The sequence below is a fragment of the Rhipicephalus sanguineus genome, chromosome 11 (assembly GCF_013339695.2).
Source record: "Rhipicephalus sanguineus isolate Rsan-2018 chromosome 11, BIME_Rsan_1.4, whole genome shotgun sequence".
Classification (NCBI taxonomy): Eukaryota; Metazoa; Arthropoda; class Arachnida; order Ixodida; family Ixodidae; genus Rhipicephalus; species Rhipicephalus sanguineus.
Window position 1 is genome coordinate 53,640,545 of NC_051186.1, and position 17,850 is coordinate 53,658,394.

At 45.0% G+C, this 17,850-nt stretch overlaps 1 protein-coding gene across 2 annotated transcripts in view; it reads left to right on the forward strand.

Annotated features, from left to right (window-relative positions):
• Positions 1 to 836: 836 nt before the first annotated feature.
• LOC119373459 (ras-related protein Rab-32B) overlaps positions 837 to 17,850 on the forward strand; it is a 57,374-nt gene continuing 40,360 nt past the window's right edge. The window contains exons 1-9 of one of the 2 annotated variants that reach the window (XM_037643488.2): positions 837 to 1,057; positions 1,915 to 2,032; positions 2,905 to 2,937; positions 3,843 to 3,939; positions 4,014 to 4,070; positions 5,022 to 5,054; positions 6,277 to 6,304; positions 9,262 to 9,445; positions 13,279 to 13,352. In XM_037643488.2, coding sequence (XP_037499416.2) covers positions 1,924 to 2,032; positions 2,905 to 2,937; positions 3,843 to 3,939; positions 4,014 to 4,070; positions 5,022 to 5,054; positions 6,277 to 6,304; positions 9,262 to 9,445; positions 13,279 to 13,352 — 615 coding nt within the window. In that variant the 5' untranslated portion in view covers positions 837 to 1,057; positions 1,915 to 1,923. The remainder of the gene's footprint in view (positions 1,058 to 1,914; positions 2,033 to 2,904; positions 2,938 to 3,842; positions 3,940 to 4,013; positions 4,071 to 5,021; positions 5,055 to 6,276; positions 6,305 to 9,261; positions 9,446 to 13,278; positions 13,353 to 17,850) is intronic. The other variant, XM_049410823.1, reaches the window with a different exon arrangement.

Consider the following 17,850-nt stretch of genomic DNA (forward strand, 5'->3'; position numbering starts at 1 on the left):
AGACGAAGCAGGAAACGCTCGTGTTGATCAGCGCGCCTGCGCAGTCACTTTCCACCCGAGTCGTGCGTTTTCGTTCAAAGGGTCATTTCTGTGTTACTGTTCATGTGCTTCATGAACTAAGCGCAACGCAAAGTTTACAAGCGTCAGTTCCAGGAACGACCGCTCCTCACACCGCCTGTACGGTACCTCTCCGTGAAAAATAAATTTTCACTAAATAAAAGCTCTTTCTCTCTCCCATCACACCCGTTGAAGCCTACGTCACTTTATTTTTTTTCTCGCACATGCCACAACCGTTGCCCCGCGTAACCAAGCACCCGGTGAAATGCCGGCACGACACGCTTTCATCTGTATTTACATACACATGCCCACACCGCTCAGAGACAAAGCTTTCTTTTATGTGGCTGCTGCATTGATCTTTGGGGAAAACACATTACACGTGTACTCTACTAGCATTACAGTTGTTACAGTGACGAGGGGCATGGGAGGACTACAACACGTGAAACATTACGCTGCCCAGTTTCACTTTCGGTTTCGTTTTCGCAAGCTGCGGGACTGTGTTTGTTTCTTTCTTTTCCTTCCTCTCTCTTTTTTTTCAATTTAAAGAACTTCCCGCAATGCTTAATGATAGAAAAAAATTACAGAAAGTTGTCCAGTGCCACCTCGTTCAGATACAGTGAGCTAGCGTTTCAGGAACTGCAGCAATATGAAAAACGTGTCCCTCGCGTCGTCACGCTCTTTGCGCTTTCGTCATAGATGTCGTAGCCCCGCCATCCAATCAGAGAACACTTAATCCAACCATTTCGAGCGAGCGCGATTCCTATTGGCTGTTGGTCGCCAGATGACTCATGAGAACGCTGAGACACGTGTGTGTGTCGTTGTGTGTAGCAGCAGCAGGTAGCAGCGTATGTGTGTTTGTGAGCGCGCATTCTTTAGCGTATAAAGAAGTCAATAAGCGCGCCGAAGTAGCACGATGCGGCTACGAGTATTGGATTTAGTCACTGCCACCTGTATTCTCCGATAAACATCGTTTCTTTTCTCATGGATCCTCCTCACCAAGGTAACTTCTCATTTTAGCTCGCTGAAATGTCGAGCGTATTGTTGTTGTCGGGTTCAAGAAGAGGGAGCATTCCTAAGAAGTAGCGGGACTTTCTTACGGCGCTTTTCAAAACTTTCTGTTCACGGCCACGCTGGCAGCCTTGAGAAGCCGTACTTTCGCTGCGAGCGGAGGCCGATATTAAAGCCCGATTATCGCTATGAGACCTTTTTATCTCCCAATGCATGACTTTCCTGCCCCTGATTGCACCGTCGGGAGCGCTCCGTAATGGCCAATAGATGACTGTCTTTGCACTGTTCAGCGAAAGCCTGCAGTGTTTCGACCAGTAATACCTTTGCGAAACTCGTAACAATTGGCACTGAGACGGTTTCCAGCTGTGCGGTAGTGGTCGCTTAGCTTTCCTTTTCCCTTCCTCTCACGAGGAGCGAAATGAGGGGCCCATAATACTTTACATTCCGCATTTGTTTTACTAGTTTCACGCAACAAATCTTTTGCGCATCGCTTGTCGCACGCGCCAGTTAAGCTGGATCGAGGTCGTCGGTTTGATTCTTGTTTCGGTTGCGTAATTTTAATAGGGGACGTTGTGCCAGAAACTTCTTGGAGAATCGCGGGTGGTAAGTAAAGTAGCTGGATGTCCTCCATTATCGTGTGCGCCAGCATAGAAGTGTGAGTGAAGCTGCGGGATTCCATAATTGCATACGGTTGTCACGCTGTGCACTTTCGATCGCGATCAAAAATGTAGCGTATGACCAAGGTGTGAAACTGTCCATCTGAACTTCTCCAAAATGATAACTGGGCTGGCGTCGAACATGTGCCCACTCTTCACACTTCCTTGCATTCGTAAATTATTTTTTTTTCAGGTTACGAACATGTCATCACTGAAAGAAGCAAACAGGCAGAGCGGATCATTTGACTCTACGAAGTATGACATTGAAGACCTCCTCTTCAAAGTGCTCGTTATTGGCGACTTTGGTGTTGGTAAGCGAGCATCAGTTCTTGAATATCGCATTGCTGATTAGTTTTGGGAGAGGTCTGTTAGTTTAGCACTGCAATACAGTAGTTGCCAAGGCAAGCAGTATTGTCAATAATTACACATCCGGCCTAGATGATGTTCCATCGCTACAGCATATACTGCCACTGCTATCATGTACAACGGGCACCTGCTTTTTTTCAACATTACAGTTGAGAGGAAGTAAAATCTAAAGCTATGTTTTAAGTGAGCATGCAAAGTTCTATGGAGAACGACTCGTGCTTTGATGTAATGAGTGAGAGTTCCTTTCAACTGAAACGTAAAGTCCTTACACTTCTCTTATGCCAGCCTCAATTGTTCTATGTTTTGTGCTCTGGAAATCCGCAAAGGATAATTTCCCAATGGGCCTTTCACTATTCGGAGGGCAATAAGATGCTTGCAACATCTCAACTGTGTTGCACAGATAAATATGTTCAGTGACCCTTTCTTTCCACATTGTGCAGTTCTGTGTGTGTATGGAGGTAGTGTATGTACTGGTAAAAAGACTTGGGTTCCAATCATGGTGGATAGTCTGTGCACTGTGTAGGTTCTGTTTGCTGCCTTTTGCATTTGGTTTCATCTTCTCAGCATAATTACTTGACCGCATGAAGGCAACAGATAATGAAGCGATGAAATACTTCCCTTGGCTTCATTATCTATGTCATTCACTAACAAAAAAATCTGGTCCTTCAGCCAGTTTTCAGCTTATTGTTATTTATGCTGCATGATGAGTGTATTATCTAAGGTGATGTGTAATTTTAGAACTTGGACTTGTTCTTTAGGATTTTATTGAATGAAGAGAGTGGTACTGTATCGGTAACTTACCTTTAATTTATTGCAGGAAAGACATCGTTAATCCGGCGTTATACAGAAGGTGCGTGTATCTTTGGAATCTTTTTTTCTGTCTTTTTTGGAATGTATAGCTCACAACTGCACATTGTATTCTCCTAGTGTATTCACATTATTTCCTTGTTTAAAATCCAATTCTAGTGTCTCATATCCACCTTAGTGCATCGGTGCTGTGTTGCTGAGCAGAAGGTTGTGGGTTTGATTTCAAGCCATGGCGGCACAAAATAAGCTGAGCTTTGGTTGCCTGTTAAAGTATCCTAGTTGGTAAAAACTAATCTGCAATCTTTCATTGCAGTGTCGCTTATGTCCCAAGTTGCACACTGGACCGATCAGTCAAACCTGCATCAAAACAATTTTTATTGTGTTTCATTCTGTGCCCCAAGCACTGTCATATCAGTTTGTCGCATTGCTGGTATATTACAGCCAAGGTGTCTATTGCTAGGGCATGTGCGCTATCTGCATTGCCCGTAGGCAAAAATGTGTGCACCACAGAAATTGGCCAAACCCCATTACTCGCTACTGGTCCACTAAGAATGAAGAAAACCCACGGGCGGCAAACACGTCAAGATTGTACACAAAATGCCATGTGCATGCAGCAAGCCAGACAAGACGACACATATTGCGACACATGCTGCTCAAATGGAAAAGTTTAAGGTAGCATGTGCTAAATTCAAAAGGGACTTCCTAGACATACATTTCAGATTTAGTTGCAGGGTGTGTGATGGCCATGTTTCGAAATTCTGTGTCAACTCTGTGTTGTGTGCTAAACAGTTTCACTGGTCATCCACTGTCATTGAGTGGAATGGCTCGTCAATTTTAAAGAAATTCTTTGTAATAACTGTACTGTATAAAAAGAAATAGATGCATTGTTGCTCTCATTATCGTTTACGCTTCTGATCCAAATGCATTTCACCGCGGTGTTGTTGGCAGGTGTGTTCAATCCGGCCTACAAGATCACCATTGGTGTGGACTTCTTTCTAAAGCACCTCGTCTATAATGGCAACAAGCACATAACCCTACAGCTGTGGTGAGTATTGGTTGCAATGAAAGACGCGAACATATGCTGCCATTCGCTACACGTAACTTTTTCTTCTGCACTAGGGACATCGCCGGACATGAACGCTTTGGATACATGACACGGGTGTACTACAAGTACGCGTAAGTGTGACCACTTGCTTGTCAATACATTAACCCTATGAGGGTCGAATTTTTTTGCGAAATGCACTTCAAAAGTTTGTATTTTTTTTATTGCTGAATTAAGTTCTTCAGACGATTCTATTTCAGGAAAAAAAAAATTGTCTAAAATTTTTTTGTATGACCGTAAAGTGACAAAACAATCATTTCTTGTGTTACAACCACAGTGTTGTAATAAACATAGCTCAGAGACATACAAAAATACACTTGGGAAATAGTCCACATCGGAAGAATCGCCGCTTGTCTTGCTAGCAGCAGAGCAACCGGTGCGCTTCCATAGCACCAGCGAACTGCGTAAGTGAGCGCACGGAAGAAAACTGCGTGGTTGTGCGCCCATCCTGAAAACAAAACGAGTGAAAAAGCTATAGCAATCCTTCGTCTCATTGCCGACAAGACGGTGTTAGTTTTTCGAGTCCCCAAAACGGGAAACGCAACCATGGCAGCATGGTTTGTGTAACTTAGCGCTGCATGGAAACAGATGTAATCATGCCCCGGCGAGCAATAAATGAGAGAGTAACAAGCGGTCACCCTTTCAGAGATTATAAACCAGACAGCCATCAGCTTTGTGGGTGCAAGAAGCGATAACCACCCGAAGGGCGAAACCAAAACCAGCCACACCATGCGCTCGGACGAGTAAGCGAAAGCCGGCTTACCACTTTGGAAAGAAAAAAACAATGGGGGGGGGAGACATCGGCGCATGAAAAAAATTCTACATATTCCCGAAGTGTGGCAGCACATGCCAAGCTCTAAGAGAAATGATCTAAAAAAGTGCGCGTTTTAAACATACAGGCGATGTCGTACATGTACTATGAAAACCCTTTGGTGCCTTTTAGGTGATGCTGTGCATGTATGGTGAAAACTCTCACAGTGTTAAGTTCACTTCACGATTGCTCTCTCATCTTTTCTTTCTTTTAGCACTGCTGCTGTGATCGTCTACGACTTGTCAAGGTAAGTTTACACAGCCATAAATCGTGTCCTGTGCTGTATCTCTTGAAGTATGAAGCTTGTTCTAAGAACTGTAACATTCGTGGAAGGACATGCATACTTATGGTTGTGAAAGTACACTACAGGTGTGCAGAGATCAATGCACATGTCTAGAACACTGGAATTGGCAAGCTCTGGACTGCATTGACGCCGTTTGCCGACTACACGTGGTTTGAAAGAGGCCATGTTATAGCATGCAAGGCCGCTACGGATGAATGCTTAAGTGTGGGATATTTCAAACAACTTGTTATCGGTATATGCGGCTCTGGAACTTGCCGGAGTGTGGCGTTCCAGCATTCTAGACAAGTGTGTTGACTTCTGTGCATGCTTTGAGCAAGTTTATCCAGTCAAGTTTGTTGCTGCTACTACTAAAAGGCTTAAGAGATTCTGGCTGCATAAAGCATGATTTGAGTCCTTCAATTGAATTACTCGAAGCAATGGACATTACTAGCATGAGAAAGATAAACTTATAAAGGACCATAGTTAAGCAATTTTAGTAATTAATGTTTTCAGTGCTGATTACCTTGCAACACATATCGCAGTCTACCAACTTTCACGGGCAGGATCCACTTTTGCATTGTTTCTAGAGATTGCACCATTTCTGAGACATGCACCATCAGGTTCATCGTAAAAATGCACTGTTACAATTAATTTAACAGAAGTACTGTTTTATGCTTTAAAAATACCAAAATAACTTAAACAACAATCTAGGAGTACTTCGTTGGTGTCTTGACACTGGTGTAATCTCCTGAATTTGTTTGAAGTCGATAAGCCTTGAGAACTCGCCAGCTAAAATTTGTAAATTGCAGTATGTGCGGTAACTTAGTTGGGTAAGTCTTGCTAATATGTTTGGTTATACATTTTGATGTGCGTACATATAATGTTACAAGTAACTCATTCCAAGGAATGGAATGGGCTGTCTGTTACACGTGATAAAAAAAATTACATGTGATTTTTTTTTGGCGGTTGTTAGTACGTCCTGTACATGACACAGTAAAAAATATGCTAATTGCTGCACTTTTCTGGGAATCTTGCGACGCTGTAGACACTGTTGTGTAGAGCGAGCAACTTCCACGTGTTCGTGAATCTCCTGCTCATCGCGAGTTAAAACATTCCACTTTTTTTTTGGCGCAGCTGCTTTAGCGTGATCATAATTTCTTGTCTGTTTTTTTTCTTTCTTTTGCAGGCCAGCGACCCTTCACTCCGTGTTGAAGGTTTGTACTTCCTTTTCTCACTGCTATGTGCAACAGATTGGCCACAGCTGTGGCTGGTCTGTTTTTAACTTCAGATTGACAGATAGTGTGCGCTTTTTTTTTTCTTTCTTGCATAGCCAGTACACCTACATGGAATGCCGTTGTTATCGTGTACTCATGCCATTATTAGATGAGCCGCACATTTAAAGTTGTTTCAATGCATAGGTGATCTCTATTTCTCCTGTAAATTTAAGAGGTCACTGATGTTTTAAAATAAGGGGGGGGGGTCTTCTGCCATATGCCCTGTTGCAACATTTGTAGTACAACAAATTGTAGTACTATTTGTTGTAATCCATTTCTATGAAAGTTGATGCATGATGCTTAATTTATTGCGATAGCAATTATATGGACAGTCTCGATGGGTTTTTGCCGTCGCCGTCGCCGTTATGTTTTTCCGGTATGAAGTCCAAATGGATAAGGTCCCCCCGTGCATCGTACGTTCTACCGCGGGTAAAAGCGCGCGAGCCGGGCCATTTCGGTGGCTCGGAGGGTGCATACGATAACATCACCTTGCTCGGGAGGCCTGCCTTGGAAGCAGACAGGAAACGCCCCGTATTTAACGGCCATGAAAAGACATGAGGTGGTGGGGCGGGGGGGGGGGGGTTGTCGCGCAAGCAGCCACTTTGAATCTAAGGGCGCGGTCGTGATCGCTGGCCCTCGCGCTATCTCGACAGCCATCACTGCGGGTGGCTCGTATACCCTTCTACGTCCTGCGCTCTCAACACGAAGTGACTATGCGAAGAGCATATCTCCCTGGAGCGGCCGTATTCTCTTAGACCAGCGTTTTGTAGTTACGCGAGATTGGATACAAAACAGTTAACTGCCAGCCTCACTTCGTGTAACATTGAAGGAAAGAAGATGGCTTTTAAGGGCTAGTTTTTCTTTGTTAGACACAATATCAATGAGTTTTCGTGTGACACTACAATTTGTTGCTGTCACATTCTTTGCTTCGCCCTTGTGGTGAAACTGTGACTTTTTTTAAAGTCTGATGATACAGTTGCCATATTTTATCAGCAATTCCATGCGCTGCAGTGGACTGGAATTTACCTGAGCAAGGATATTGTCCTAGCATCTCGGTTCTCTTTCTCAACAGCAGCAACAGTTCATGTTTGAGAACTTGTTAAAGTTAAATATGAAGCCTCCCATTACTGTAAATTTTATGAAGCACAAATTAGATTTCGGGCAGAAAGGAACAAATTTTGAAACTCTGTATTTTATTAACTGCTCATGAACGAGGATCCTTACGATTCTCTCCATAAAGCACAACAGCGGTCCCTTCACCTTGCAACCAAGGCCTAGGTTGTTCTGAAAGTGCATACGTCATCAGAATAGTTCTTCTGGTTAGTAAACAGAGTGCATGGAAAATTTACTAGGGGTGTGCGAATATTCGAAAGTTTCGAATATTCGTCGAATATTACATTCGAGATATTCGTATTCGATTCGAAAATCGTGTATTCGAAAAGTTTCGAATATTCGATAACTTCGAATATTCGAAAAAATTCGAATCTGCGATTCGATTATCATGCATAAAATAACTCGTCTTCCACATTCTGCTGCGTTCGTATAGCTAAAAACGTTGCCGAGAGGAGCGATACACATCGTAAGTACACGGAGGCACGATATCTGCCTGCGACGAGCGCCGCAATACGCATTATTTATTGCTGGTGCATCTCCGACGTGCAGCGCTGTTGGCGATCATGTAACCGTACATTTTCAATATTATGCGGCCGTAACGTGCCGCACTACCACTCGTTCACTATGCGGGACCACTTCTGAAGAAAGACAGTGACCCATGTGACTGGTGGTGGACTGTAGGCACCTTCAGATACCCCAGTCTGGCAAAGCTTTGCCCCATGTAACCCCATGTAAGGACCTTATCATAAGCCCTATACCAGCCACTTCTGTTCCAAGCGAGCGTGCCTATTCAGTGGCGGGGGGGGGGGGGTTGTCTCTGCTAGAAGGGAGCGCCTGCTGCCTGATCATGTGGAGCAACTCATATTTCTTCATGATAATATCTAGTCATTACTTTCATTGTGCCGTAATATTTGCTTGCGTTGTGATGTGCATTGTGCTAGCCTGGACATTGTGTTCTGGAGATAGCAGTGTATGTTTTCTTGCCAGTCAGGCTGTTAATGTTTTTCTTTTTTAAATAGCTACATGTTAAATAAAATATTGTTACTGTGGAGGCATTTTTCCTTTGATATTCGATATTCGATTCGATATTCGAAGGTGGGTATTCGTATTCGATTCGTATTCGAAAAATTTCATATTCGCACACCCCTAAAATTTACACAGCTTGTGCTTCCAGTACTGCAACTAAAGCAGCGGAGAAAGTTATATTCATATCACGTATGGTGTTGATTCCGGAAAAATCTTAGTTGGCGTGAGGTTGCGGGGCTTGTGAAACCTGGGGCTGTCCATAGATATACAAAAAGCAGCGACATAATTTCATCTTTTGGGGTATTCTAAGTAAACAAGCGTTATTTGTGCATAAATTGGTTTTGTTAAACGTGGTAAAACTGCTCCAGCTTCGAGGCAGATATTTGCATTTAAAAATGTGCGCTTGGTAAAGGCTCTGAAATGTCGTGCCCCTCCAAAGCGAGGTTTCAGCTGCTCCAGAAGCTGTGCTGAGCACTGAAGTGGCTTTGGTCAATCACATCACTGCATACATAAAGAGGAATAGGACCCCCCGTCCTTGTAAAAAAATTTCTGGCCATGCCCCTGGCAGCCGCAGTGGTGTTGAGAATCTTACATCAGATTGGTTTGAAGGATGTGGCCTCTGGCAGCTGTAATCTTACATCAGATTGGTTTTAAGGATGTGGCCTCTGGTCTAAGGCATCTGCGGTCTTGCTCGACACTGTGAAAGGACAAGTGAACCAAGTTGGCCGATACTTATGGTTACATACCCTGCCATGCAGTGGAAGGCCGACCTCACTGCCAAGGTGGAGCTGCCAAACGGACGGCCCCTGCCCGTGCTTCTGATGGCCAACAAGTGCGACCTGGGCTCCCAGCCTCCCAATGCCCGCTTTCTCAGCAACTTCTGCCAGGAGCATGGATTCACTGGGTGGTTCCCTACCTCGGCTAAGGAAGACATCAACATAAGTGAGCAAAAAAAAAGCCATTCACAATCTGCCACTATCGCATTGGCGACCAAGGCTTAAGCGGCTGTGGCAAACTTGTTTCATTTTATTGCGGTAGCAGTTATATGGACAGTCTCAGCTGGATCTTGCTGTCGCCGTCATGCACCGTATATGTATAAGTATGTATGTATGCATTGTAAGGAAGAAAAGACAGCACCCTTGCTGCGGGCCGGCTGTTCTTATTCTAAACTTCGTTCCTCTCTTCCTTGTGTTGGTGAAGCACGAGGGCCGAAGCTATAGTCTGCCGCTCATCGTCATGACACTCGGCCATGACTGCGAAAGGGCGAAGTCACCGACAATGTCTCTGGTGGCCGATGCTGGCTGTGTCGCTGTGGTCGTTCTCTACAATGCTGGGGCTTGGCTTGGAGCTTTCCCGATGACGCTTCCGGTGGGCGGCATTGACTACATCTCAGTGGTCTGTCCCGGCCACGCTGCGATTTCGTTCGGGGATCTGCCAGAAGTGTATCTGGAGGGCGAGACTGGCTACATCGTTGTAGTCGGTCTCGGCTACGCAGGGACGTCTTGTGGACTGCTGCCATAGATACATTTCGCGGCGGGCTTCGGCCATGTCGTGGAGAAAGCGGCAGACGCGGCACGGCCAAAGAAGCTTGCCGGACCAGCATCCGAGAAGGCTCACTGGGTGCCTTGGCTGGGGGTTCTACAGCAGGCTTCTTAGGGAAAGAAGATAGTATTTCAATGGGCTCCGAGATTAATGACTGGGCAACATTCGCGGAATTTGAGATACTCGGCGGAAAACTCTGCTCGCGGCCGGTGTCGGTGTCTTCCCCGCGGTCTTCTGCGTTGCTCTCGCTGGAGAGGATGCTGCGAGTGTCTTCAGCGCCGAGGTTGTGTCCCTCATGAAATTCGTCGTCTAGCACAGTGATGAATACCTTGGCTTCTTCCGGGGCCTGCACTGTAGGCGTGTCAAGCACGACAGGAGCTGGTGTCTGTATGTGCCGCAGCGAAGGCGAATCTGGGGCCAGCTCCTCCAACTGTGCTGGACAATGTTTTTGCAGCGTAGCAGCGCGCCCATCACGGGCCGCTCTTCTTGCTATTGCATTCATTGCTTCGCCCTTGCGGCGAAACTGTGACCTTTTTGATATTGCTCGTCGTACTTGAACTGCGTGGGCTTTATGATCCTATCGATAGCAACTGGGGTCAGAGCTGCGACATGCAGTAGTTTTGTCTTCGCCGCGTGCGTTCAGAACTGCGTATTCACCATTCATGATTGTGTAGAAAGAGTTTCCAGGTGCTGCCGAGCTAACAAGCAAATAATCATCCCAAAAGAAGGACAAAAAGAGTAACGTCATATCTGCGAAGAAGCCCAAAACAAGTGGGAGCTTAATAAATCTGTTCATTCCTGAAAAAAGTCACAGTTTCGCCGCAACGGCGAAGCAATGAATGCGATAGCAATAAATTGGAATGTAACGCAAAGAACGGAAAGCAGCTCGAAATTGCCAGCGTGTCGCTTGAGCCCACAGGACGCATGAAAAGACGCACACAGGACGAGCGCGAACTAATGCGTCACAGCTCGACACTTGAAGCGCACTGCTCAAACATAAAGCAGGACACACGAAACGAACTAACAGTTACACAAAGGACGAGCGCGAACTAATTGTCACAGTTGTTACTTATTTCTGTTTGAACAGCGCGCTCCTTTCGCAAATGCAACCGCTGCAGCGAGCAAAGTGACCTTCGTACCCCCCGCTCCACCCCACCGGCCGCCCTTTCTTTCCTCGGGATAAGCGCACGAAGGCGACCACGCCCTATAGGGTGAAGAGCAATGGCGTTCGCAGGAGCGGGGCGACGATCCTTAAAGCGCGCCATGCGCGCACATCGCGCCATCTATGTGGGGACTAAGAAAGCATGCTGAAGTATATGGTGTATATAAATAGCTTGCCGGGTTAGCAGGCTGGAAGACTGCACTGTTCATGGCCTAACCGTCTAACTCCGCTCGCTGCAAAACAAGAGGTTGCCCGTTCTATTCCGCGCGTTGGAAAGTTTTTCTGAATTATTTTTCTTTGTGGCTTTTTTTTTATATATATATATATACACATATACATATACGGTGCATGACGGCGGCGACGGGGACGGCAAAAAGCAGCCAAGACTGTCCATATAATTGCTATCGCAATAAAATATTTTAAATTGTAATCAAAACGTTGCTCAGATACGAAGGGAACGTAGAAAAATATAAGTGATTTTTATGTACAGCGAAAATATGCATAGCTACAAACAAAAGCACATATTTACTTTTTGACATAGTCTCCACTCTGTTGATTGCACGTTTGCCAGTGCATGAATAAAAGTTAGTTGTCGATTTTCCCCACCTATGTTTGATTTCAACGCTCAACTACACATGTCAATGACAAACACTCTGTTAATGAACGTGAGGAGCAGTAAAACAACCATATTTGTAGGAAAAAAGCAACTAAGCCCAAAAAACACAAGGGACTGGAAAGTTATCCCAGTTATTCAGTGAGAAAAGAAGCTGAAATCTGCTTATTATAAATGGAACTGGCAACTCTGGGTAACACTGTACCAGCGCTACTCGTGCTTCTGAGGTTATTACGAATGATAATTGTGCAAGTGTGATAACTGGTAATGGTCCGAATGCCGAAGTTACCAAACAATCTGCGCTGTATAAGAATGAACACATTGGTGTTTTTACTGCAATGGTATTTCAGATTGTCTCGTACTGTTAGCAACGTAATAGCGCAATTACAACTTGCTAGGGAAAATAACCTTCCCATTAAATGCATCTGCATATCATTATACGCCGAGAAGGTGTATGACCGACTAGCCAATAGCCAGAAGCTGGAACAGAATGAATGTGAGTGATGCACTGCCGGCACTGAAAACAGAAACAGCAAATAACCCAACGTTCACGCACATCAGAAGCAAAAAAAAATAATTAATGCAAGACTTCCAGAAATGTTTTATAACTCTTTTTGCAACAAAACATATTGCTTTACGTTAGATACCACTGGCATCACTCCAGTTTCATTACAGAGTAGCCACTGTCATGTCAGAAACACTAGAAATTAGGCTTTGGTTTGGTAAGCAACAGCTAAGCGACAGTGTTTCCATTGCGTGGACTTTCATGTATATGGGGTTTTGCCTTAAGAAGCAAGTTCAGCTTGAACCCCGCTTGTCTAGCTGGTGCTGTACTGCATGCAGCAAGGCTCGACCCCTTCACACACTTCGTAGCGCGAACGCTGCAAATATGAATGCTGCCTATTGATGTGATGATGTGATAAGCGTGCCTGTGGGGTGTATAAACTGATGTAGTGAGAGATCAGTTGTTAAAGCTATGTGTTCTTCAATTGGCTGCAGCTCTTTTCGAAGTGCCCTGTACTACCGCTTCGAAGAGAAGTTGGTTTGCCCACGTTAGGTCTAACCACGCCCTCCAAATTCACTTGGCAGTAGTCGCTGACCTGGAGATGCTTGCATGGTCTCCTCGAAAGCTCTCTATAGCTTGTGGGGCATTGCGAGGCATGCAGTTGCAGGAAACATGCAGCAATTGTAATAGCTTTTTAAAAAGAAAATGTGCATTTCTGCACATTCCTTAGGTCATGCAAATATTTAATGTGTAGTGCGCTGCCTCAGCAAAGGGTTTACGTCACATCTAGACAATATTTGCAAGCAATTTTGTACAGAAGGAAACCTACAGAAGGAAACCTATTACACGGGTCGACTATTTGATCGTCAAGCAATTGTGTGCCACAATTTGTCCTCAGTCGCGTCGAGTATGTGTGTTTCATTCCACTCATCGCATAATGAACGGCCTTGCAGACGAAGCCATGCGTTGCCTGGTGGAGGAAGTGCTGGCTCAGCGAGAGGACTGCCACCTGGTTGGCCACCACGACCATCAGTCGCTGAAGCGCCTCGGCCCCCGCACGACGCCGTCCGGTCGCAAATCCTGCTGCCACTGATCACCAGAGTGAGACGCTCAACCTTCGGCCAGGCGTTTTAGCCGAGCAATTTGATTGGCTCGCAGGAAACAACGTAACGATGACCGACGTGGCGGGCTGCCATCCCCGCAATGATTCGTGGAAGCGCGAGAATGAGTTGGAGTGGAAGCTGTGGCGACCAGCCAAGCCGCGAACAAAGGCGCACTCTAAGTGCGCGGCTCGCGATTGTGAGCTGACTTCGCCATTGTAGCCAAGACAGTGCTACAGTTTAGGAATTGACAGCTGGGCTAGTTGGTAACGGTTCTTGAACATCTTGAAAGCAGCACAAATTGTGGCATGGACCAGAGGACATTGAAGTACACAACACTGCACTGAACTCTCAACTAAATTTTAATTGATACTACAAGCGCACTTATATAGTACTAACAACCTGTCACCGATGTGACCACTTCACACATGACGTCAGAAAGCAACCATTCTGAATCCTAAAAAAAAACAACCAACAAGCGTAAAAATGTGAATGTGTCATGTGTTAAGTGGTCACGTGGGTGACTGGTTGTCAGTATATAAGTGTGCTGTAGCATCAAACAAAACTTAGTTGTGCGTTCAGCACGGTGGTGTGGCCTTCAAGCTCGTCTTGTCCGTGCCGTAATTTGCATTGTTTTCAAGATATTCAAGGAATGCTACAGTTTCTTGGAACTTGCCACGGTGGCCCAGCAGCGATGTTGTACAGCCGAGTGCGAGGTTGCGGGTTCGATTCCTGGCTACCGTGGCTGTGTTTGGTGGGGGAAATTGAAGCGCGTTCATGTACCATGCCTTCATTCCATGTTGAAGAAGAGTTCAGGGTGGTGGAAATTAATGGAAAGCCCTCCGCAACGTCGTTAATTCACAACCCACCGTGTTTTTTTTTTTTTGAAAGTTGAAGCCCATGATTTAAACTTGCTCTTCCGCACGTGTTCAGAACAACAGTATTGGACAAGCAGTAGCCTGCTGATTTGCATATGATGCAGCCACTCGTTCTGCTTGGATATAGAGCGAGGTTTTGTTCTGCTAAGAATTCCTTGTTTTCATATTCACTTTGCGGCTTAACATTGACATGAGGCCAACAGTAAAATAGCTCACTCAACAAAGTAGATCTCGACTCTTCTGGTAACCTAAAGGTTTTTTGCATTCCAAAGCCCCACTCTCGGTTTGCATTCTCTTGCGAACCGGTTAGGTTTCCTTTGTTAGCTCGGCAGCTTGCACACAGGAACTTTGCGTGCCCATCATCTAAAACTCCTTACTGTGTTGCTGGGGTCACTGCATGGATATGATTCCTTGCTTGGCTGGTGTTTGGTGATAGGGACGACCGCAGCTGCGTGAATTTGTTCGCTTGCTGGCTGAATGTTACGTTGTTGGGTAGGCCATTTTTCTTAAAATCAAATACTAGTTCTGGTCTCGAGCATGGTGCGCCGCTGTCACTCCTATTTTAAGGGCTTTCACCAACGTGGCTATTCCTCTTGTACATGTTGCACTGCTGGCTACTCCAGTTCACTTGTCTTCAAGAGCAAATCTCATATCATTGACGCAGTCATAAGTTACCGTTCAGTATTGTACCAAACAGCACGGTCTATTAGAAGCGGCATTAAACAGGCAAAGCCTGGAATAGTTATGCCGTTCCTGGTGTCTAGCTTAGTCCATTGGGCCTCTTTTCTTCGCTGTTTGACGTCGGTCGTCTCATTTCCAAGGAAGCATCGTATCTGACTGCTAGGGGGGCGTTGTAGCAACACAAACACTGTGATCACACCATCTGCACTGGACCATTCTTGTGGCTCATCTCTTGTGTTGCATAGTCATATTTACGACCATTTTGTAAATGCAATAAGCTCAAGCATTCCACTTCGTTTGCAGCTGCTGTTGCTTACTCAGAATCGGTCGCCGTGAATGAAATCTAAGTGATTTCATTCGCAGAAGCTATCATTCTAGTGAGTGCTGCGAGGCCTGTGTTCTTTAACACGTGGACACCACGTGTAGTGGACAGATAATCCGTTTTTATATTTTTTTGTAGTTCAGAGAACTGCCACCAGGTGGCCCGCTGTCACCGATGTTGCAGAGTCATTCTCCATGCTGCCTCGTTTTACCGAGACCACCACAGCTGTATACGTTGGCAAAACTGTCGTCCTCGGCTGACGGTTTGTGCACCATTTGTGAGAAAAGCCACATCTGAAAGATGAAAAAAAAGACAGGGGAAGAATTTTTTTGCACCATGTGCTCCGCGTCCGTGACGAGAGGTAGTGTGCGAAAATTTTTCGCCTGGGGTGTCGCATAATTCTTGAGAGAGCGCAATTTGCCTGTGCATTTTCCTCGGGTTGGATTTGTTTGGATCACACGTAGTGCCCATATTCATTGCGACAAAAGTAGACGTAACACTGCAGTTTGATGACACCGGCTCAGGAGCTACTATTACAAAGCGTTTGACGTCCTTATTTTGCATTTCACTTTGGGAGTCTCCCCTTGTCGCGACTACCGATGCAGTTCCGGTTAGTCTGGTCTGTGACCCCTTCCGTCTCTTGGAAGCAGTGGAATCTATGAAACTCGTGAGAACTCTTTTTGTGCAGAAAATTTGTCCGGCAAAGATTGTTTTCTTTCCAAGTTCCTGATTGCTGCTTTTTGTTTGAGGTTAGGCATAGTGTCTCATGAGAATTTAATTCTAGCCCAGCACGAGAGAGCTTTTTTTTTTCTTTTTTTGGAGATTGGGGGGGGAGGACCAAGCTTCAGAAACCTTCACTTTCTTTTGTTGTAAACGGGTGGCTGCATTTTGGCATTGTGTGTGTTGTTTTCTTTTTTTTCTTCTTTAAAGTTAGCTTACAGTGGTCTCCTCTCAGTAGTAAACTTGCAGCATCTGCTGCAGAGCTTGCCATATTCACGATATACGCGTATGGACCAAGTATATTTTTGTACATTCGTAATGTCCAGTTTTTTATGTATTTACAGTTGCTTTGGGTAACAGGACCTGGGCTTGCTGTAGTCTCAATATCTTGCTGCTCGTATAGTTCACTAATATGTTGGTGCAACCGTAAAGTTTTCGGCTAGAATTTTTAGTGGGAACTCTTGCACTGCAGTTGTTCAGCCACTGTGGGAAATTACGGGTAGTACTTGGATTTGTCTAGTCTTGTGGCTTCGTACGTTCTTCTTGCAGCTTCTTTCGCTATAATTTACCCACCTTTATCGTCTCCAAATTTGAGAACACTTGTGTGCGACTTCTAAACACTGAAAGCAATAAGAATCTGCGCATTCGCATAATCACTGCAAGTTGGGCTATTGTAACATATTTTCTTGAATGTGGTTAGTCTGCCATTTCACTAAGTTGTTTGAAGCCATAAGGATGAATTTGAGGCAAACAAATCCATATGTAGTACTATAATCATCACTTCCATGCTACCTTAACTGCCGTGCTAACCGCCCCTATATACACCAAGGCCAAAGTTCTCTTTAATTTTGTCGAAAACTTTATTGTTGTAACCAATGGATACAGGGTAAAGAGCAACATTTCCGTGACTGTTGACTTTAATTTACATTCATTTACAATTGTCCACGTTCAGAAGAGGAGTCATGCTTCAACAGTCATGCCTCGTTTGGTCATGTTCTGCTGATGAACGCGAAGCTCTGGCAGCCATATTTCCTTGGTTTTAAAGCGTGGCAGGTGTTGCATGCTACTGGAATTACAGTGCACGGGATAACCCAGGACGAACTGTCGTGACGCTCGGAAAGCAGTTGTACTTTCGGAATTTCGAAGTTGGGGCCATTTCTTTCATTCCACTTTTAAACCTTGCGTCGAATTTTCAACTTTCATTGTCTTTCACAATATATTTTACATCATCTGTAATGACCACTTTTGGGTCTTTACCATTTTTTGGGGTTGGTGTTTTGCTACTGTCTGTACTAGATTTCTGAAAACCTCGCGTCGGGTGCCGATGAAAGCGACAGTTCCAGAATATTGCTCCTCCGTAACGACATTCCACGCATTCATTTCAAGCGATGTGCATTTCTCAAGATGCTACGTGTCCAAGACGCTCCTAATTTTAGTTCTGTGCGCTGTTTGCTTCGATTTGTGCTCCTTGTATTCGCTGTGAAGTGTCCGTTTTGACATTCTAAGTTCGTGGATACTGGACAAGCACTTAGTGCATTTGTGCCCTGAACGGATCTGTAGAGTCGATACGTGGAATTTTTCCCTTCAGCAGTGTCGTTACACTGGCTCACAACAATGGCTCGTTGCAAACAGCGTTGATGAAAAGGTGTAGTGTCAACGTTACGTCATCATCAGTGTAAGCTTTAGTGAACATGGCAAATCATGTGGTAAACATGGCGAACATGGTGGTAAAGAAGCTGTGTGAGATTGTGCTGTTTGTTGGTACTGATTGATATCGCTTCCCTAGCAAGGAGTCCTCTGATTGAAACTGTTTTTGAACGCACA